This window comes from Camelina sativa, chromosome 7, assembly GCF_030686135.1.
Source record: "Camelina sativa cultivar CO46 ecotype springtype chromosome 7, ASM3068613v1".
NCBI lineage: Eukaryota > Viridiplantae > Streptophyta > Magnoliopsida > Brassicales > Brassicaceae > Camelina > Camelina sativa.
This window is the reverse complement of record NC_141886.1, coordinates 33,659,703-33,681,252: the sequence shown is the minus strand read 5'-3', so window position 1 is coordinate 33,681,252 and position 21,550 is coordinate 33,659,703. Positions and strand designations below refer to the sequence as shown.

At 34.9% G+C, this 21,550-nt stretch overlaps 6 protein-coding genes across 11 annotated transcripts in view; 5 read left to right on the top strand and 1 right to left on the bottom strand.

The window, feature by feature from the left end:
* The window catches only part of LOC104703887 (uncharacterized), a 78,046-nt gene that overhangs the window by 53,865 nt on the left and 2,631 nt on the right, over nt 1-21,550 (top strand). The window lies entirely within an intron of this gene.
* LOC104703892 (lysine-specific histone demethylase 1 homolog 1) lies at nt 1,312-6,588 on the top strand. 5 transcript variants are annotated; one of them, XM_087457638.1, is made up of 5 exons: nt 1,312-1,553; nt 1,702-1,774; nt 1,976-2,121; nt 2,374-2,458; nt 3,793-6,588. In XM_087457638.1, the coding sequence occupies exon 5, from the start codon at nt 3,916-3,918 to the stop codon at nt 6,436-6,438; it is 2,523 nt and encodes an 840-aa protein (XP_087313764.1). In that variant the 5' UTR covers nt 1,312-1,553; nt 1,702-1,774; nt 1,976-2,121; nt 2,374-2,458; nt 3,793-3,915; the 3' UTR covers nt 6,439-6,588. The 5 variants fall into 5 exon arrangements, with proteins under 5 accessions (XP_087313764.1, XP_087313761.1, XP_010418282.1 ...); XM_087457635.1 differs by having other exon boundaries at nt 1,973-2,121; XM_010419980.3 differs by having other exon boundaries at nt 1,345-1,553; nt 1,973-2,121; nt 3,778-6,588.
* On the top strand, nt 7,788-8,747 carry LOC104703891 (putative calcium-binding protein CML14). The gene has a single exon (XM_010419979.3). It carries the CDS (start codon nt 8,109-8,111, stop codon nt 8,553-8,555), a length of 447 nt encoding a protein of 148 aa, XP_010418281.1. The 5' UTR covers nt 7,788-8,108; the 3' UTR covers nt 8,556-8,747.
* On the top strand, nt 10,739-14,778 carry LOC104703890 (amine oxidase [copper-containing] gamma 1). Its single transcript, XM_010419978.3, has 7 exons — nt 10,739-11,638; nt 12,310-12,781; nt 13,006-13,304; nt 13,405-13,518; nt 13,607-14,059; nt 14,161-14,258; nt 14,358-14,778. The coding sequence occupies exons 1-7, from the start codon at nt 11,147-11,149 to the stop codon at nt 14,566-14,568; spliced, it is 2,139 nt and encodes a 712-aa protein (XP_010418280.1). The 5' UTR covers nt 10,739-11,146; the 3' UTR covers nt 14,569-14,778.
* On the top strand, nt 15,659-19,766 carry LOC104703889 (aspartate aminotransferase, cytoplasmic isozyme 2-like). Its single transcript, XM_087457640.1, has 12 exons — nt 15,659-16,152; nt 16,311-16,382; nt 16,477-16,538; nt 16,703-16,786; nt 16,895-16,994; nt 17,156-17,276; nt 17,525-17,688; nt 17,812-17,949; nt 18,192-18,313; nt 18,472-18,566; nt 18,651-18,771; nt 19,552-19,766. Exons 1-12 carry the CDS (start codon nt 16,099-16,101, stop codon nt 19,634-19,636), a joined length of 1,218 nt encoding a protein of 405 aa, XP_087313766.1. The 5' UTR covers nt 15,659-16,098; the 3' UTR covers nt 19,637-19,766.
* Nucleotides 19,782-21,513, bottom strand: LOC104703888 (non-specific lipid transfer protein GPI-anchored 7). Of its 2 annotated transcripts, none has more exons than XM_010419975.3 (3): nt 20,898-21,513; nt 20,563-20,604; nt 19,782-20,124 (listed from the first exon to the last, which is right to left on the bottom strand). In XM_010419975.3, the coding sequence occupies exons 1-3, from the start codon at nt 21,202-21,204 to the stop codon at nt 20,018-20,020; spliced, it is 456 nt and encodes a 151-aa protein (XP_010418277.1). In that variant the 5' UTR covers nt 21,205-21,513; the 3' UTR covers nt 19,782-20,017. The 2 variants fall into 2 exon arrangements, with proteins under 2 accessions (XP_010418277.1, XP_010418278.1); XM_010419976.3 differs by having other exon boundaries at nt 19,782-20,121.

Here is a 21,550-nt window from a genome sequence, read left to right as displayed (position 1 = left end):
AAACGAAACGTCACATATATATTCAATAATCGGTCGGTTTAATATTTTAACAAAATTACGAATTGGAAAATCTGATAGCACGTTACGTTTGAAGTAATCTTACAAAATATGAGATATGTATAACTATCATACGTGTACATATAGTATACATACAAGCAACGAGATCGATTTGTAGAATATATAATAATGAACTATATGATATATTTTTTTTTTTGTTAAAAGGAACTTCAATATGAACTATATGTGATATACGTGCACATATTACAAACACCCAAATATGAAAGTCAGAAACAGCTGTTCTACTTGGTCCGTTGGTCGTATATAACTACATATTGTTGGTGTAAGATGTTGCATTCCCATTAGACGCATATGAGATATTAATGTTATTTGTGTTAGGTGGATATGTTTTCATTTTGATACTCGGTACTCCTGATAGAGCAAATAGAACAAGGATTCGATGTTTGGTTCTTCTTTTTAACCATTATAGTTATAAAAAAAATTGTCTATGACTTAAAAGGCATGTGGCGTGGACATATGAATATATGATGATGTAATTGTGAATTTAATAAATCAGTGACCATGCTAGAAAATATGATATATGATGTTACTTTGAAAGGTAAACTAGTTTATCGTTTTAGCTTTTTGGTTTCATAAATCTAAACTACCTTATTGTATTATTTTCTCTCTATATCCGATCAAACTCTTTTGTTACACAGACCATTTTGAATATATATAAGCTATTTTTTATACAGATTTGATCAAAGTTCTTTGGTACAATTCACAAATATAGATATTTTAAATATGCTGTTCTAATTTTTAAAACTTACAAATCTTTTTTAAATTTTAAGCGTTTTGGTTCCTTCCTACTTCGTAATTTGTATGATCCTTTGAGATTCGACCGTTGTGAAAGTTAATAATATCAATAACTTAAATTATACTTCTATACACCTAACGACCGTCGACAAATATGGTCCTCCACATTTTTGTTTTGGGTTTCGTCTCTAGGCCCATTGGACTTATTTCAAACGGTTCTTCTTTTTTTTTTTTAATAGTGCGACTTTTTTTTCACCTAGGTGTATAGGCAAGTGTCACTCAGTCATTCACAACAGTAATATATTTGAGACTCAAAATTTACAACGGTAAGAAAATATAGACGTTAGAAAAGTAGCCGTTGAAAGAACTAATCCAAGCTGTCTGTATAGGCAAGTGTCAACTCAATCACAACGGTAATATATTTGAGACTCAAAATTTACAACGGTAAGAAAATATAGACGTTAGTTTAAGTAGCCGTTGAAAGAACTAATCCAAGCTGTCTATATAAGTGATTCTTGCCTACAAGGCCACAACACTACTACTTCCCACAACATTTCCTACTTCTTCTTCTTCCACTTATGTATCATCACTTACCATTCTCGTAGATTCAGAAAGCAAATGCTTCTCTTTTTCGTTTGTAAGAGAAAAAAAAGCGAGAGAGAGAGAGAGAGATAGTCAAACTCGGCTTTAAGATATGAAAAAACGAGAGAGAGAGATAGTCAAACTCGGCTTTAAGATTGGTAAGATGTTTCTCTATTTAGTTACTATGTTCTATTTTTCTTTGATCTTCCTCTCACTAAAGTATCGTCAGTTTAAATTTCTACGCACAACAGTTGTTTAATATTGTCTAAAAATCATCTCTTCTCTGTTTTGCATGTTCTCGGTAAGGATATAACAAGAAGTCTAAGCTGCCTTTTATCAAAGAACCGAGAGCAGGATTCAGACCCTGCTGTTAAGGTTGGTAAGAATTAGATGTTTCTCTTTTTCTTTTTTAAGAAACCATCTATATTTGAATCATCTCAATCTAAGGGTTATATTTGATTTTTGAAAACGGAAAGGTCGTAATTGAGAAAGATAGAGATGTTGTTGTAGTTTCATGTCATTTTGTTTCAAATTATCTTTGAGAAATTTTCTGACATTCTTAGAACAACAATTACAGCAGGTAGAGAAAGAAGATGTAATGATATGTAGCTGTCACGAGACAAGATTCACGACGACAACAACCTTTGACGGGCTGAAACCTTGCACACTTCGGGGGCCAGAGGATCTTCACGTTGACAAATCCATATATCATCGCCATTATCCAATGTAATGTTTCATCTCTCTTCTTCTGATCATTGCTCTGTTAAAAAGCCTTATTTTATGTTTAAGATTAGGTGAGTTAGGTTGTTAGATTTTATACGGTAACTCTATGATCCATTAACGACTCGGACTTTATATGTTTGTTAGCTAGTATATATATTATTAGAACTACAAATAAATATTCTGTTCGGTTTAGTTACTCTTTACTTATTATATAAACAATTCTGTCTTGATTAACTAAAGTACAAATTGTTGCAGAAAATATGATGAACACACTTTGTTGACATCTCTCCTCTGTAAAAGTGCGGCACTTTTGAACCCTTCGATTTGTGTATTCACTCAGGTTTGGTCTTTTTCTCTCTTTAGATGTTAACTTTCATACTTCTTACCATTATTACACTCGTTCTCGTACAGACTCATACATATAGTTCTTTTCTCCAATAAATTTTACTTATCTTCTTGGCTTGCTTAATAATCATACACACATAAATTTGTTCACTTGCACTCTAGATCGTTAGCTTGTTGGCTTGCTTAAATCGCATTACACACATAAATTATTTGTTCACTTGGGTTTTTTAGTTGATTAGCAGGGCTATTTTGCTTCATTTACTAGAGAATCTTTGTTGCTCAGATAACTAACTCATTTCAATCCGCACTAAAGGAAACTTATAATAATAATAATATACCCGGAAAATCCTTTTTACTCTTTCAAAACTATTTGAATCTTTCAAAGACATTTCAGTTTTTTTTTTTTTTTTTATTATTTTTTTTATTTTAAGTCAAGAGATGTTGTTGACTCAAATATATGCAAAGTTCTTTTTTTTTTTTTTTTTTGATAAAGTGAAATTTACAATTAAAAATGTTCATTAAAAATGTTCATCATTAGAAAATTATTCATCTAAGATGATAACTACTATCTCTGCGAAAATATTCCTATGCGTTTACGATAAACAATTTTCCACAACCAAGTTTTGCAACTCTCGGATACATCGACATTCCTTACAAAACAAACGAAGCTTCATAGTCTAAGAAATTGTCTTGGATGTTTGTTACCCTGAATGAATTTGTTTATCATGTCTGTTGATCCCTGCTCTCTCCTTGTAAGTCACAAGACGACACAACAAACAGCTTCGTTTGTACTCTGAACTTTTAGATAAGCATCAAATAATTTGCAATAACTTGTGTAGAAAATAAGAAGAATGTACTATATATAGATGAAGACCGGCTCTTTATTTTTTTGTACTAGATTCAGATTCGTACGTGCCGATAAATACATAATTTGAATGCAGTTTGATATACTTTAGTTTCAATTCGAAATAGACACAAATAAACGATATATTTTTTTTTTATCAGTAAAAAAACAAAAAAAAATGAGAGAAAGTAATTTTGTCCCTTTCCCTAGACATGAACAAAACTAAATTGTAACCGTATAAATCAGTAACCGCTAATCAGGCAACCGTTAATTAACTGCAATTGTATCAAAGGTTTGTAATTAAATTTTAACTTAAAAGTTAGTTATTTATATATTTTTACTTATTTTGTCTTTTGACTAAAGTTAACATTACAACAATATAGAAGGAAACTACTCCTAGCATATATGGGCCAGACCCATCTAACACATAAATTATATTTAAACGTCGTCGTATCACTATTCCTTCCCAGGTAAAACGGCGAAAGGGTATGTATATACGGCGAAAGGGTATGTATATACACTTTGGTTTGTAGACTCCGTCCGTCACTCCGCATTGTCCCACACCACACAAACAGAGAGAGAGAGAGAGAGAGAGTAAGAGAGCCATCATGTCAACAGATACTAAAGAAACCCGACCCGAATCTAAACCCGAAGAACCTCTCGGAAAGCTTACCGCCGACGAAGAAAACGTTTCCGATGCTTCTGTGACGGAGACTGACCTCTCGCTCTCCCCTAGTCAATCAGAGCAAAACCTTGAAGAAGAAGAAGAAGACGGCCAAAACTCACTCGGTGATGACCAATCGCCGTTTACGGAGCTTCAACCCCAGCCTCTTCCTCCTCCTCCTCCTCCACCTCCTCCAATAATAGAAACAAGAATCTCAGAATCTCTCGGTGAAGAAGAATCTTCCGATCTGGTCACGGAGCAACAATCTCAAAACCCTAACGCGCCGGAGCCTAATAATCCTAGAGCAAGAAAACGACGCCGTAGAAAGCGTTTCTTCACTGAGGTAAACTCGAACCCTGCTTTCTCAAGAAACCGCCGCACTAGCGTCGGCAAAGAGGTTGATTCCGAAGCCCTAATCGCAATGTCGGTAGGGTTTCCGGTTAATTCGCTCACTGAGGAAGAAATCGAAGCTAATGTGGTTTCCATCATCGGAGGTAAAGATCAGGCGAACTACATCGTCGTGAGGAATCACATCATCGCTCTGTGGCGATCTAATGTATCGAATTGGCTAACGCGAGATCATGCGCTTGAGTCTATACGTGCTGAACACAAAAACTTGGTTCATACGGCTTATAATTTCCTTCTTGAGCATGGTTACATTAATTTCGGGCTTGCTCCGGTTATCAAAGAGGTGAAATTGAGGTCTTTTGATGGCGTTGAGCCGCCTAACGTTGTGGTTGTTGGAGCTGGTTTAGCTGGTTTGGTTGCTGCTAGACAGTTGTTGTCAATGGGGTTTAGGGTGTTGGTTCTTGAAGGTAGAGATAGACCGGGTGGGCGGGTTAAGACTCGGAAGATGAAAGGTGGTGATGGTGTTGAAGCAATGGCTGATGTTGGTGGAAGTGTTCTCACTGGAATTAATGGGAATCCGCTTGGTGTTTTGGCTAGGCAGCTTGGTTTGCCTCTTCATAAGGTTAGAGATATTTGTCCTTTGTATCTCCCTAGTGGGGAGCTTGTTGATGTTGGTGTTGATTCTAAGATTGAGGCATCGTTTAATAAGTTGTTAGATAGGGTTTGTAAGCTTAGACAGTCGATGATAGAGGAGAATAAATCAGTTGATGTGCCGTTGGGAGAAGCGCTTGAGACGTTTCGATTGGTTTATGGGGTTGCGGAGGTTCAGCAAGAGAGAATGCTTTTAGATTGGCATTTAGCAAACTTGGAATATGCAAACGCTACATTGTTGGGGAATCTGTCGATGGCGTATTGGGATCAAGATGATCCGTATGAGATGGGTGGTGATCATTGTTTTATCCCTGGTGGGAACGAGATATTTGTACATGCTTTGGCGGAGAATCTTCCGGTGTTCTATGGGAACACTGTCGAGAGCATCAGATATGGAAGCAATGGGGTTTTGATTTATGCGGGGGACAAAGAGTTCCACTGTGATATGGCTCTTTGCACTGTTCCGCTAGGTGTTCTGAAGAAAGGCGCGATCGAGTTTCATCCGGAGCTTCCTCAGAAAAAGAAGGAAGCAATCCAGAGACTGGGGTACGGATTGTTGAACAAAGTAGCGATGTTGTTTCCACATAACTTTTGGGGCGAAGAGATCGATACTTTTGGGAGGTTAACCGAAGATTCGACCACACGAGGAGAGTTCTTCTTGTTTTACAGCTACTCTTCAGTCTCCGGTGGACCATTACTTGTAGCACTTGTAGCTGGAGATGCTGCAGAAAGATTCGAGACATTGTCCCCTACTGATTCCGTTAAACGAGTCTTGCAGATACTACGCGGAATATATCACCCGAAAGGAATCGTTGTTCCTGATCCGGTTCAAGCCCTTTGTTCCAGATGGGGCCAAGACAAGTTTTCATATGGTTCTTACTCATATGTTGCGGTCGGATCATCAGGAGATGACTACGACATTTTAGCTGAGAGTGTCGGTGACGGAAGAGTGTTCTTTGCAGGTGAAGCTACTAACAGACAGTATCCAGCTACAATGCACGGAGCATTCTTAAGTGGGATGAGAGAAGCAGCAAACATACTTAGAGTTGCTAGAAGAAGAATATCATCGTTGGCTTCAAATCCTAACCAGACCTGCATCGACAAAGAGGAAGAAGAGGCAGACGAAGAAGAAGACAGCTGCTTGGAACATTTATTCGAGACACCCGATCTGTCATTCGAGAATTTCTCGGTGTTGTTTACTCCGAATTCGGATGAACCTGAATCCATGTCATTGTTGAGAGTGAGGATCCAAACGGAGAAACTCGAATCGGGTGTTTGGTTTTACGGCTTAGTAACAAGGAAGCAAGCGGTTGAGCTTAGTGAGTTGGAGGGAGATGAGTTGAGAAATGAGTACTTGCGTGAAAAGTTAGGGTTTATGCTCGTGGAAAGGAAGAGTCTTTCTCAAGAAGGGGAATCGATGATCTCTTCGCTCAAAGCTGCCAGATTGAATCGACAGATCTTTGATTAGTAGTTAAATGGTTTAGATTATATTGTATTCAGCTTCTCTATCTCTTCTTCTTGTAAAATTGCTGTTCTAATCGTTTTTTATACTTTTTGAAGCAAAACATTTTGGAAAACAAAAAACATTTATTAAAAAAAAAACATTTTGGAAAACAAAGCTTTGTTATTTGACATGTGTATATATATATATATATAATTGATCTTTTGTTAAATTATTTAACAAAACCTTAAAAAACTACTCTTTCCATTTCAAAATATATGATATTTTAATTAAAATACGCAAATTAGGAAGTTTTTACTTTTAACAGGTTCAACCAATCAGAAATAATATTGCATAATATAAAATACTAAACTAATCTAAAAGTTGCATAAAAAATTGAAAACATCCTATATTATGAAACAAAAAATTTCCCTAAAACATCTTATATTTTGAAACGGAGGGAGTATATTTTAAATTTAACATAGTTATTCCACGCTTTAAAAAAAATCTAATAAACCTTGAAAATTGTGTTTGTGGTATTTTTGCATACCCAAAATTTTTGTCAGTATTTTCTGCAACAAATTTTGAAAATGTGGTATCTTTTACCAATCAACATGATATTAGAGCATCTCCATCCCATATTTGTTGAATATCTTAATATTAATTATACTCTTATTTTATGTTGAGTGTCTTTAGTGTAGATGAAAATGTCTTCAAGTAGACATTTAAGACATCTAAAAGACACTTTTACCTTTTTTAAAGACATTTATCCTAAAATAGCACTAAAATTAATAATTAAATTTGTTTTAAGACATTTACACTAAGATGAGGAATGGAGATGAGTAATTTGTGTTGGAATCAGTTTATATTGTTTGGTTTTTACTTTTTACTATTTCTACTTGGAATCAGTTTTATCTTCTCTTGTGTATTTACAGATTTGCACTAATTGGTGTGATTATATTTGGAATCAGTTTAATCTTGTATAGATTGTCTGATTTGCTTGGGTAAATATTTATAGATTGGTGAACTAATGCTCCTTAGGAGATCTTAGTGTAATAGATTATTTGATTTTCTTTTAAGTAATAGATACGCTTCTAGTTTAGTTATAAAGAAATACGCATGTTAAGAATTTGGTTAAGGAAAGTTTTACAATGATACCGCTAATAGCTAATGCAGATAAAGTTCACAAATGCATACAAAACCATTCGTTTTGTTATAGTGGTTAAAAAGAAAAAGAAAATAAAAACCTAATCTAACCCAAATAAAACATGATCGTACATATAAATTTACTACTAATTTCATTTTTTTTTGTTTGTTAGTATAATCACGTTATACATTAGCATTTCCACTAATAGTATATTTCACTTAAATTAAATTTAAAATTCCATCAGTTCCATTATGTCATTCCATTCAAAAATAATTTTGAAAAATTTCATCTAGAATCCAAAATCTTTTTAAGTATTTCTTACCAATCAAAAGAGCAAAACCATAAGGATTTCTAAGCCCATAATTAATCGGACCATTGATGATTGATCTGTAAACACTACGAAACGACGACGTCTAGTCTGTCTCTCTCACCTTGACGTTAAAAAAAAACGTTACAACACTCAGTCGTCAGGACCAAAGAGGATTTGATTTGATTTGATTTGATTTCTCCACAAGAGATCCGACCCGAATCCGAAAACCCGGAAGCGAAGATGGGCAAGGATGGTTTGAGCGACGACCAAGTCTCGTCAATGAAGGAAGCGTTCACGCTCTTCGACGCAGACGGCGACGGCAAAATCGCGCCGTCGGAGCTCGGAATCCTGATGCGATCACTCGGCGGAAATCCCACAGAATCACAGCTCAAATCGATCGCCGCGACGGAGAATCTATCCTCTCCGTTCGATTTCAATCGATTCCTCGATCTAATGGCGAAACATCTGAAAACAGAGCCGTTCGATCGCCAGCTGCGTGATGCCTTCAAGGTACTCGACAAGGAAGGTACTGGATTCGTCGCTGTAGCGGATCTGAGGCATATACTTACGAGTATCGGTGAGAAGTTGCAGCCGAGTGAGTTTGATGAGTGGATCAAAGAGGTTGATGTTGGATCTGATGGTAAGATCCGTTATGAGGATTTTATTGCTAGGATGGTTGCGAAGTGAGAGAGAGAGAGAGAGAGAGAGAGAGAGATCTAAATCCCTAATTTGAATTTGAACGGATCTTAGGGTTTGTTTCTGAAATGTTGATTTGTTAATGTAATTGGGAGTTTTTGGTGGTGTTAGACTATAAAATCTCTTGTCTTTTTATGATTCTGATTATTGAATTGAGTTGGGATTAAGGTGTGTTATTGAAAAGATGGTTCCTTTTGTTGTGATATCGAATTATGAACTTAGCCTTCATGTTGTGCTATCAAATCGTTGCTCTTTTGAGCTTGGTTTTGGGTTGTCTTGTTCATCATTACTTGGTTTGGTGGAAGGTAGTAGGATTGCTTGGGAACTTGGGATCTTTGGTATTAGAGATATTGCGTTTGATCTTCAGCTTTGTTTGTTTAAACATCATTGGAATGAATGGTCTAATCATGTGAAGATGTGCTTGTTTGGGGGTTTCCATGAAACACAGATTATTAGGAAGAAAGAGTCCTTCTTTTTCTTCTTTGTTTATCTCTGTTACTTCAAACTTTTAAGTCTAGACATTATGTTGCAATCACGTTTGTGGGTTCTCTAGTCGTGATGGTTGGTAGTTCTGTACGAGCTCGTTAACGTTTGTTTAGGTGAAATGCCGATAGGATGAGGTAGGTTTGTTTTGTTCAACTTCAGTTTTATCAACTGTTAAGTAACTTATCTCTGGTAGCATCAGAGGGTTTATTTTATAACATTAAAGACAAGTATAGAAAAATGAACTTGTATTTATGAGCTGAATGTAAAATATGGGAATCGAGGAAGGTGAGATCTCGAGGTGTATTTCACAAAAAGAGAGACACATGCAATAAGGGAACATAGTGTAGTGAGCAAGTGGGAAAAACAAACTTAAGTTAGGAATTAGATTATAGACTTTATTGCATAGAATAAATTAAACTAATCTAGTGGTCCCGTAAATCTCCACGTTTAAGTTTAAACTTTCAAGAATTAAATTAATTTAATACTTTCTCTCTATCATAAAAGATGATTTTATAGTATTTTTTGTATCACAAAAAATGATTTTTTGTATATTTTTATCAATTAATGCTAAGAAATTGTAAATTTCAAGAACTATTAAATAAAAATTTAAAAATTTGATAAAATACTATTGATTAATAATTATAAAATATCTTATTATAAATAAATAATATACTTATTGTTAAATATTAAATATTTTTTTTAATTCATGTAAAAATCCTAAAACATCATCTATTGTGATAGAGAGAGAGTATCAAAATAGTCAATTAGTTTCTAGATACGGGTTTGATTTTTTTTCCTCAAAAGATAATTATATTAATTAGCAAATGTCATTACAAAGAGATTGCAATAACCAAATTGGATTTTCAACAGAGTTAACATAATATGACATATCAATATATCCATACTTTGCTAAAGCATTTGCTACACTATTACATTCTCTCTTTGTAAAGCTAAAAGAAACTTGTCGCAAACGTGATGCCCATAGCTTTATGTCTTGTAGCAGGTTCCTTAGAGCTGCATTCGATATTTCCCCATTCACCAGTTTGATTAAAACTTCACAGTCACCTTCAAAAATAAGTGAACGATACCCTCGGATCCAGGTTTATTGTAAAGCAATTAAAAGATTTTTTGATTCAGCTTCAAGAGCTGAATCTGCGTAGGATAGCTTTGTCGTTACGAAAATTGAAAAAAAAATGAAAAAATGGGTTGAACAAAATTGGGTTGAATAATATTCAACTCATCCATCTCCAAAATAGTGGTTGAACAAGCTAAACATTTTTGCTGTAGGATTAGTTTATTTTTTCAACTTTTTAAGTTGAACAGACTGAATAAGTTTTTCCAACCTCTTCAACCTTTTCAATGCAAATAGTGAAAATTGGTTGAATAATTTTTTTCAATATGTTCAATCTCTTCAACCATGCAACTATTAAACGGATAAACTCTCTATATTATTGATGGACCTAACTCAGCTCCGAAAAGGTAAATCAAGAAAGGCATATTAATTCATCCGATGTGGGACTAACAATCTGACCATCCAAACTAAAAAAACCAATAAAAAGATATGTTGAGATGCAAATTATATATCAAACGCAATCTACTATAAAAAAATATATTAATTTGGTAAACTCTATACATCATCACATGGTTAGAGTCAATATATAAATGATTTCACAGATGCGATCGTACTTAGAGTCATGAATATAACACTTGACTACAATTTAATTACGTTGACAAACTCTAGCTTAGAGTATAGTTTCGTGTGGTGTATATATTGGTGAAGTTCTGATCTGACCAAAAAAATGAAACGATCACATAGTCGAACCAAACTTAACCATAGGTTTCTGTGTGTGTTTAAATTAGTTTTCTAGCATTTGTAAATGACATCAACATTTCATAACACAAATTAAATAGCCTAAACCATTTGCATGGTTAGAATAAATTAGTCAAATATCTCAGAGATGAGAGATGCAATCAAACGTAGAATTGTTAAATAGCCTTAATAATTGTTTATTTCTTATCAAGTAACTAATTTTTCTTTTCTCTCAGCTTTTATAAAGTAACTGTATTGAGGATAGTCAGAAGCTCTCACTCAAACGATGGCTGAACCATCTTTTGCTCGTCTCTCTCTCTTGTTCTTTGGGTTTCTCCTTATCTTTGCCACATACTCTTGGGTCTTTGGACCCGACTCAGGCTTCTTGTTTGGTATCCAAGTCCGAAAAACTCTCCGGTCGGATCCTAGGGTTCGCGTTGACCACTCTACCGAAAAGCCTCGTCATCCACTTGATCCACTAACGGTGCGAGAAATCGAGAGAGTCAGAACCATACTATTGGGTTATGACCCGGGTTTCGGTTCCGGGTCGGCTACGATTCACTCTATGGCCCTCGATGAGCCGGAGAAGAGACGTGTCGTCAAGTGGAAGAAGGGAAACAAGCTTCCGTCACGAAGAGCTGCGGTCGTAGCGTATTGGGGTGGTCAAGCACATGAGATAACGGTGGATCTTGATTCGGCCCGGGTCGTTTCTGATTTGGTTAACCGGACTTCAGGGTACCCGATTCTCACCTTGAACGACGTCTTCGCTGCTTCGCAGGTATCGATCCTTTTCTTGAAAAAAACAAGAAGATTTCGATTTAGCTTAGTGTTTGGTTCGGTTCACCTCCTGGCCAACACGTAGAAAGTGTTACAAAAAAAAAAAAAAAAAAAACTGAAACAAACAAAACTAAAGGATAGATTTTGTCAGGCTATCTCCACTATCTTATCAGTTCTTTATATTTCTTTCTTTCAGTTCAGTGATTAGGTTCGATTTTTTGTTATATAAAGAAAAAAACGTAGGTCCGATTTTTGTGGTTACCCAAAAACTGAATCGATTTTAATCATACTAGACTTATTTTTATGTTTGTGCGTTAAGGATCGGATCAGTTTTAAATACAGAGACCACTTTTAACATTTAACTGAAAGTTGGCGTTTGGGAGGTGACAATATAAAATGTTCTTTCCTGGCATGAGAGGATGTACGGGCCTAGGTCTGGAACCTCTTATTAATTAAAAAAAAAAAAAAAAGTTAAAAGTTACAGGTTTTGTTCTTTTTTTTCTTAGTCGGTTTAGTACAAAACCCTGCTTGTCTACAACTCTCACTCATACACTTCCAAGTTGAGCCCATGGTTGGGGGTCACCAACATTAAACCAAAAACCCCAAAGACCTAACCGAGTCCACTTTTTTTAATAAATGCTTTAATAACTTTTGTCAACAACGACATCGCAGGTTCCTTTGAAGAGCGTCGAGTTCAACCGCTCCATCGAAGCTCGTGGGGTTAAGTTTTCCGATTTAGTTTGCATCACGCCGTTCGCGGGATGGTTTGGACCGGAAGAAGAAGGACGTAGAGTCATAAGAGTCCAATGTTACACGTTACAAGGCACTACGAATTATTTCATGAGACCGCTCGAAGGCCTTTATGTAATGGTCGATATTGACAAATTAGAGGTTATCAAGATCATCGACAAAGGCCCAATTACCATCCCCAAAGCCTCCGGTACAGAATACCGGTTTGCTGTTCAGAATAAACCGGTGCATATGGATCGAATTAACCCTATCTCGATGGAGCAACCGGATGGTCCAAGTTTTAGGGTCGAAGATGGACATCTGGTTAACTGGGCTAATTGGCAATTCCATATTAAAGCGGACCAACGAGCCGGTATGATCATATCTCAGGCCACGGTTCGTGACTCTGAGACAGGTATATTATAAGACCATATAACTCAACTATAAATAAAAACACAATGACATAAAATTAGAACCGACCCAATATGGTCGATCAAACCGGTCCAGTTAGATGCCATAAAATTGTGTCATCAATATGTCACAATGACACTATCGTATAATTTTTCTAAATTTACTTAGAGAAGGCACAACACAACTCTTATGACGAGGGCATAATGTTTATTTGTGTGACGAGGGCAGGTGAAGCAAGAAGTGTGATGTACAAAGGATTCCCATCGGAGTTGTTCGTACCATACATGGACCCGGAGGAAGGGTGGTACTACAAAGGTTACATGGATGCAGGCGAGCTCGGTTTAGGACCCACAGCCATGCCGCTCGTGCCACTCAACGATTGCCCTCGAAATGCTTACTATATAGACGGCGTTTTCGCCTCTCCAGACGGAAAAGCCATTGTTCAACCTAATATGATATGCTTGTTTGAACGCTATGCAGGCGATATTAGTTGGAGGCATACTGAGATTGTATTCTCCGACGCTGACGTAAGTATTTGGACCTAAGGTTGTTAGATCTACTTATAGGCTTTTAGCTTTGCTTTTTACTTTGTATGAGAATTAGTTTCTTAATTGAAGATTTAAACAGGTAAGAGAGTCAAGGCCAAAAGTTACATTGGTCGCTCGAATGGCCACTTCGGTTGGAAACTACGACTATATTTTTGATTGGGAGTTTCAGACTGATGGTTTGATCCGCGTTACGGTATGATGTCAAAACATTGTCATTTTGTTTGGTTTTGTATATGAAATTGTTAAATTTCCTTATATAAGTTAATGCTATTGTTTGTTAGGTCGCAGCTTCGGGGATGTTAATGGTGAAAGGAACACCTTACGAGAATGTAGATGACTTAGGTGATAAAGAGGATGACGCTGGACCGTTAATCTCTGAAAATGTTATTGGAGTCGTCCATGATCATTTCATAACGTTTCATCTAGACATGGACATAGATGGACCGACGAATAATTCTTTGGTTAAGGTTCATCTAGAGAAGAAGAGAGTTCATACGGGAAAATCACCGAGGAAGAGTTACTTGAAAGTCAAGAAATATATAGCCAAGACTGAGAAAGATGCTCAGATCAAATTGAGCCTCTATGACCCATATGAATTCCACATTGTGAACCCAAACCGAAAATCTCGGGTTGGAAACCCGGCTGGTTACAGGATCATACCGGGTGGTAATGCAGCGAGTTTACTTGATCACGATGATCCTCCTCAAATTCGAGGTGCATTCACCAATAATCAGGTATTTTTTTTTAGGCTATGTTTTTTATATATGTGATTCGATTAGCTGAAAATCCCGGTTTATGACTTAATCTGTCTTTATGTTTGGTTTAATCGGTTCAGATATGGGTGACTCCGTATAACCGGTCAGAACAATATGCCGGAGGAGTGCTAATGTACCAGAGTCATGGTGATGACACACTACAAGTTTGGTCAGACCGGTACGAAACTAACCAATTGAGTCACACTCACACCGTTTCTGGTTAGAGTTTTTGGGTTGGAACATTTCTCTGAAATCTTTTATTTTTGTGGTGAAACAGGGACCGTCCGATCGAAAACAAAGACATAGTTTTGTGGTACACACTAGGGTTCCATCATGTACCTTGCCAAGAAGATTATCCGGTTATGCCAACCGTTGCAGCTAGCTTCGAGCTTAAACCGGCCAATTTCTTTGATTCCAATCCGATTCTTGGGCTCGCGCCTTTCTTCGACAAAGACTTACCGGTCTGTAAACCGTTTGCTTCATCTTGATCGGTTCGGTCTCACATAGTTTTAGATCAGATCAAACCAACGGTTGTAGAAGTTTATAACCGTTTTTGCAATAATTCCAAAACGTTCAACATATAATTCTTAGAGAAAGTGGTGGTTTTGTTTCATTGAAAAAAAGATTTCATCTACCCTCGGTGGCGGATCCAGTAATAAATTTTACCCGGGGCAATAACATTGACCCTTAAAAAATAATGAATGTTTTATGAATAAAATAGTAATAAAATAAGAAAAAACCTAATGTTAATACTGTTATTAAACAATTTTATGGACTTGTTAATAAAGAAACATAAATAAATTGGATTTTGTCTAATATTTGTATGTAATGGGCTTTAAATGTTAATATAATAATATACAATACAAAAGAGAAAACATGTGTATTTTATAGAAAAAAGAGTAATAAGGGCACTAAATAATATTTTAATAGGGGCAGAATTAAAATCTCTTATCAAATAACAATAGTTCTAAAATTTTAATCGGGGCAACTGTTCCATTTTACCACTACCTACGTCCGCCCTTACTACACTTGCTAAATTAATTTGTTTTATACTTTTTCTTCGAAGTTTCTACAATGCAATTTGAGATACCAAAGTTTTAGGAAAATATTCAGCAGAATTTGGATTTGGTTAGACAATGTGTGATCGGTAAACAATGATAGATCTTTAACATGTTTGATTGGAAACCGAAAAAAATATTTTTTCATAATACTTTTTTGATTTTTTTGTTAGGTTAAGTATTGGAAGCTGTGATACAATATAGATATTGAAGATGATATTTATTATTTTTACATATATATAGTTACAGAAGGAGAACTAGGTTATAGGAAATGTTAATTATACTAATTACATTTATATCTTTATAGTCATAATCGATGGACCAAAAAAGTCATTTATATATCAGTGTGGTAGTATTTAACTCTTTGTCGCAATATTTAATGTCATTTACTTATTATTGTGGTACAGCCCATTAATCACACCTGTAGTCATAAATCATAATCAATAGACCAAAAAAATTGATTAAATAATCAATACACTGTGAAAATAAATTGATGGACGTTTTCTAGTGTAACAAATTCATGGAGTAGGAGAGAGGACCATATCCAAAAAATTCAACGTTTATACTCTTGTATGTAGTATATTTTAGATTTTTTAAATTTTAAATGTGGATTTGAAGTGTTCATAATGATGAGGATTTTGATTTGATATATTACTATATCAATATTTTACAAATTGAACGATGATGATAAGTGGGTTATATTGCGTGTTTCACCAGAAAAAAGGGTTATATTGCATGTTATTTTGGAAATTTTAAACCAAAGAAAAAAATGAGGTTATTATTAAAACCGTCATCAATTTGGTTGGTGAACCTAATAATTTTTTTACCTTCTTTCTCTTGATACCAATATGACAATGTCAATGTTATAAAGTATGATGTTTTAACTTCTCAACACTTTGTTCAAATTGTTTCTTTTTTTGCTTTCGTCAAACCCATTTCAACCGGTTTCAATCGTTCCACATGACTTCCATCTTGTCAACCGTGCTTCCTGCTCCCGAAGATCCTATTCTCAGTGTACTCTTAAGGCTCCTCATTAATTAATTACACATATCTCTTCTTTTTGTTATTACACATAGCTCTTCTTTTTGTTATTTCAACAAAATGTAGATCTAGTGTTGTGTTTTTGTGTTAATCTTTTTTCTTATACATACATTGTACGATTCTGGAAACAGGTTATTTTTGGTTGTAGAGATGATCCTAGTCCGGTTAAGTTGAATTTGGGTGCAGGTAGCTATCGGACTGAGGTAATCTTATAATCTATATGATCAAGTTAATTAGCCATTCTATGAGCTCATGTTTTAATTAGATTTTTTTTTTTTTTTTTTTTTTTTTCTGAAGGAAGGAAAGCCTCTTGTTCTTGATGTTGTGAGAAGAGCAGAGCAACATTTAGCCAAGGACCTGTAAGTTAATAATTTTTTGTTAGTTTAAAGCAACTTTTGTGTATATTAAAAATCCTCAAAAAATTTGGACATCCTAAATACTTTTTTTTCATTAAAAAAGAAGAAACCGAAATGGAAACACAAACTCAGCCTATGATTTTTGATTTTTCTGATTTTACCTCAAGGTCTAAGAACAAGGAGTATCCTCCCCTTACTGGACTTCCTGATTTTAATAAATTAAGTGCCAAGCTCATCTTAGGTGATGATAGGTAATATCTTCACTACTGCTATTTTCTCTCGTCTTTTTATAAGTTATTTTATTAAATTTGCATTCCACTTACTAGAAATGTTGTCTTCTTTTGTTTTGTTTTGGGCAGTCTTGCTTTGAAAGAGAATAGAGTTGTCACAGTCCAGTGTTTGTCTGGTACTGGTTCTTTGAGAGTTGGAGCTGAGTTTCTAGCAAACAACAACAAAGAAGTAAATAATAATTTCACTATTTGTTTAATTATGTCAATGGCTGTAAGAGAAATTAAAAAAGTCGTATTGAAATTTGCCACATACATATTGCTACGTATTAGTGAAGACACATTGTGAACTTGTTCCTTTTTGGATGATTGTGTTTCTTATGTTTTTCACAGCGTACAGTATTTCTTCCCATACCAACTTGGGGAAATCATCTCGGTATTTTCAGTTTCGGGGATTTATCTGTAAAGCATTTCCGTTACTATGATCCGAAAAGCCGAGGACTCGACTTCAAAGGTTGTCTTTAAATTTCTGTCCTTAAAGTTGAAACTCTCTGTTTTTTTTTTTTTTTTTTTACTTTTTTAACATTCATCATTGTTACATTTTATCTAATTAGTTATGTTTGCTCCCATTTTGATTGACCCACTCACACCAAACTTTCACCAATTCTTTCATGATAATGTGTTAAGTGTATAACAAGCATTGCTTTTAGTCACAAAAAAAAAAAAAATTATTGCTCTAAGGGAAGACTTGATTTCAAACAGGCTTGCTTGAGGATCTTGGCACTGCACCGCCTGGAGCGATAGTGGTCTTGCAAGCTTGTGGACATAACCCCACAGGAGTTGACCCAACATTCGAAAAATGGGAACAGATTAGGCAAATAGTGAGATCTAAAGGCTTGTTACCCTTCTTTGATTGTGCATATCAGGTAAAGTCATATGTTTGTTGTGCTAGTTGTGATTTTTTTCTTAAGAAGTGTCATTTTCTCATCTTAATCCGAGGTAAAAAAAAACGCAACATGATTCATTTGTTTTCTCTCTAAACTTTTCAGGGCTTTGCTAGTGGTAGCCTTGACTCAGATGCACAAGCGGTTCGTATGTTTGTTGCTGATGGAGGTGAATGTTTGATAGCTCAAAGTTATGCCAAAAATATGGGTCTCTATAGCGAGCGTATTGGCGCTCTTAACATTGTAAGAAACTAAGATTTTCAGTTTCATCGTCGCTAAGTTTTTTGCATTTTGCATTTCGATATTGTGCAGGAGAATTTGCCATTTACATTTGCCAAAAGAAAAGTAATCAATTTTTTTTTGAAGAATGTTATATATTAGAAAAATGTGGATATTGTTTTTGAATTTTTTTTACACCCAAACATAGATACTTAGTTTGAAACAAGGGCAGACCATATAATCATTGTGGTCTAATAATTGTGAAGGTATGCGAATCAGAACATGTGGCTAGGAAAGTTGAAAGCCAAGTGATACTCATCGTGAGGTCAATGTATCTCTGCCCACCTACCCATGGAGCATCCATTGTTACCACAATTCTTAAAAACAGGTAATGGTCATACATGCAGATACGAAGGAGTTAGAATCATTCTTGATGTGTTGAAATACTTAATTAACTTTATTTGAGTTTCGTTACGTTTACTTGTGCGGAATCATGCATAATAGATTTTGATTGTATTGAAAGTTTCTGTACATACGTTTTGGCAGTGATATGTACAACGACTGGACCATTGAGCTGAAAGGAATGGCTGACCGCATAATTAGCATGCGTCAACAGTTATATGAAGCCATACAAGCTAGAGGTTTGGTTTAATGTATTTTTGTTCCTTCACTTTTTTTTTTGTTAATCTTCTCTCAGATTTAAATCATTCATAAGTTTTGCTCAGGTACACCTGGCGATTGGAGTCACATTGTTAAACATATTGGAATGTTTACTTTTACCGGATTGAACGAGGAGCAAGTTCGCTTGATGGCCAAAGAATATCACATTTACATGACTTATGATGGGTAAGGGAACTATAAAATATATATATGTAGTCTTTTCAAAGGATTACAGTACTAGTTAATACTCCCTCTGTTTCACAAAGAGTGTCATTCTCACACATTTCACACAAATTAAGAAAAGTTTGAATTATACATGTTTGCCCCTATTTAATAAGTGGTTAATGGTTTATATTCAATGAAAAAAACTTTGGGTTTAGGGATAAAAAAGAAAATATAGCATTAAAAACACATTGGAAATATAGAATGACACTCTTTATGTAACAGAAAATTTTCTCTAAAATGACACTCTTTGTGAAACAGATGGAGTACTTAAGATGATTGTTAGGAACAATTAGATACATTTAGGCCTTCTGTCATTCATTTTACTAAGTACTAAATAGAAGAGCCATTTTGTTATCATTTACTTGATAGTTGTAGAACTGTAAGAAACCTATATATATATAAGGATAGGGATGAACGTATGAACGGAATTAAAATGAAAATTTCTTTTGCAACTTTGTAAAGGAATATTTTGCTCATTTGTTATTCAAATTTTCAAAGAAAGATAATTCTTTTTCCATTTATATATGTTCTTTGTAAATGCTTGAAAAGTATTGTAGTTTTGTCTTCTAGTCTTAGTGAAGGTTACATGACCACTATTTTAAAGTCCCAAATGGGAATGACTTGAAGCATTTAAGACCGTTGTTAGGCCATTCCCTCCTATCATAAATTAAAAGTTATTTATTTTGTCTATTTTCATGAAAATAAAACTTAGCTTCAAAATGAAAATTTTTGTATTTGCAGGAGGATAAGCATGGCAAGTCTAAGTTCGAACACAGTGCCTCAACTCGCTGATGCTATGCATGCTGTTATTACTCGCTTCATCTAAACTTTGTGCTCTCTCTGTTCTTTGTTGTCAAACCGACCAAAATGAGGATTGTGACCTTTGAAACCAACAAAGTTTCTTTTATTTTGTTTTCATTTTCATGTTATATGAATAAAATCCAATATTACACATATACAACAAACCCAGCTTGTAAAACTCATAAATCATACTCAAATATACAAAATACAAATGATAGAGTTCCGGTTAAGACCGGTATACGAACATGGGACTCAATGATGAATCAGATAATAATACATAACACGTGAACCAAAAATACTTATCATTAAATAAGTTAAACCAAAAGCAAACAAATGTCGAGAATTATTGAGAAATAATAAACCGGGTTAAACAATCTGAAAACTGGGTAAATCCGGTTTAAAGATTTCAGAAGAAGATGGATGAGATCAACGACAAGCTCACGGTGGTGACTACTCCATAACCGGCGAGCTTGTTTCCGGCTCCGGCGTCATTCTTGGTATTATTATTTCCTGCTGAAAAATTAGAAATCCACATAAGACAAATCATCAATTATACAAATTATTACTTTAAAAAAAATATATTATAGATAAATATAAAAATTAGTCTGACATGTTTTTAGTGGTTTTGTTTTGTCTGATTTATAATACAAGTCAAATATTCGAGACACAAGTAAAAGCTGGCATTCACACTCTGTTTATGTTTGTTTAAAAAAAAACAAAAAAAAACAAAAAAAAACAGAGAAATCTGGGAAAATTAAAATCAATTGAATTGTATGACTTGACTAATCAACATTTGATTTGGTTAATAAATTCCAAACAAATCACAATCAAATAATTCAATTAATACACAATCAAGTCGATAAAAAGCTACTTGGAATTTTAATTTCAAAATAATTGAAAAAAATATAAGAAAAGTAATTGCAAGGAGTAGGTGAAGTGTTTTGTTCATACCTGGAGGAGGTAAAGAAGCTTTTGGCGATGGAGCTCCTTTAGCTGAGAAAATTAAACAAAAACATGATTATCAAATTGTAAATCTCAAACGAGAAAGATCTACCAAGAAGATATTAACACTAAGTCAAAACTACGGCAATATTTCCTAATCACATTAATCAGAATCCACAGATCCATTTCATAAAAATCAGAGAAACCAATACATGTACCCTAATGGTTTATGCTATAGTGTTGTGTTACTGTGTTACCACTCGGATCTAAACCAGCATAATGCATGTTGTTGACAAAAAAAAAAAGAAACAATAGGAAGATCTGAGGAAAATAGAATTGACTACCGTTACAAGCGGAGAGATTAGTTTTGACATCGCAACGGTTGCTGAGACCAAGAGCTTGATCAGTGCTGACATTGAAATTAGCGAGCAGACCAGGAGTTGTGTAGATGGTACAGAGACAGCTAAGTTCTTTCTCCACAGCTTCTTTGATCGAGTCGCAACAAACCTTGGACGGCTTCGTTGTTACGTTCAAGAAGTTGAAGCAAGGGACTAGCTTGCTCACACACTCAGTCTGTGCTTCTACAGCCGGTACCGAAACCAAAGCCATCACCGTCATCGCCGCCGCAAAGATCATCATCACCTTCATCATTTCTTCTTTTACCTCTCTCGCTCTCTCTCTCTCTCTGAGCTTTTTTTTTTTGGTCTTTTGGGGGTTACTTGTGAGTTTTGGTTTTGCTTTTGTTTTTGGTTATAAATATTTATAAACTTTGCTGAAGGGAACCTTTCGCATTTTACTTTACTTTAATACTATAATAATAATTCAACAAATGAGTCTTGTTTCTTTTTCTTGATAATACAATACTTCAACGAGAAGATTGAAGACTTTTTTTTTAAGTAGTGCAATAAATCTTATTGAAAATGATGTTTACACTTAATTGTCATCTTATCTAAAATCTCTAGATTCTAGGATGAGTCAGTCACGTCTCATTTTTATT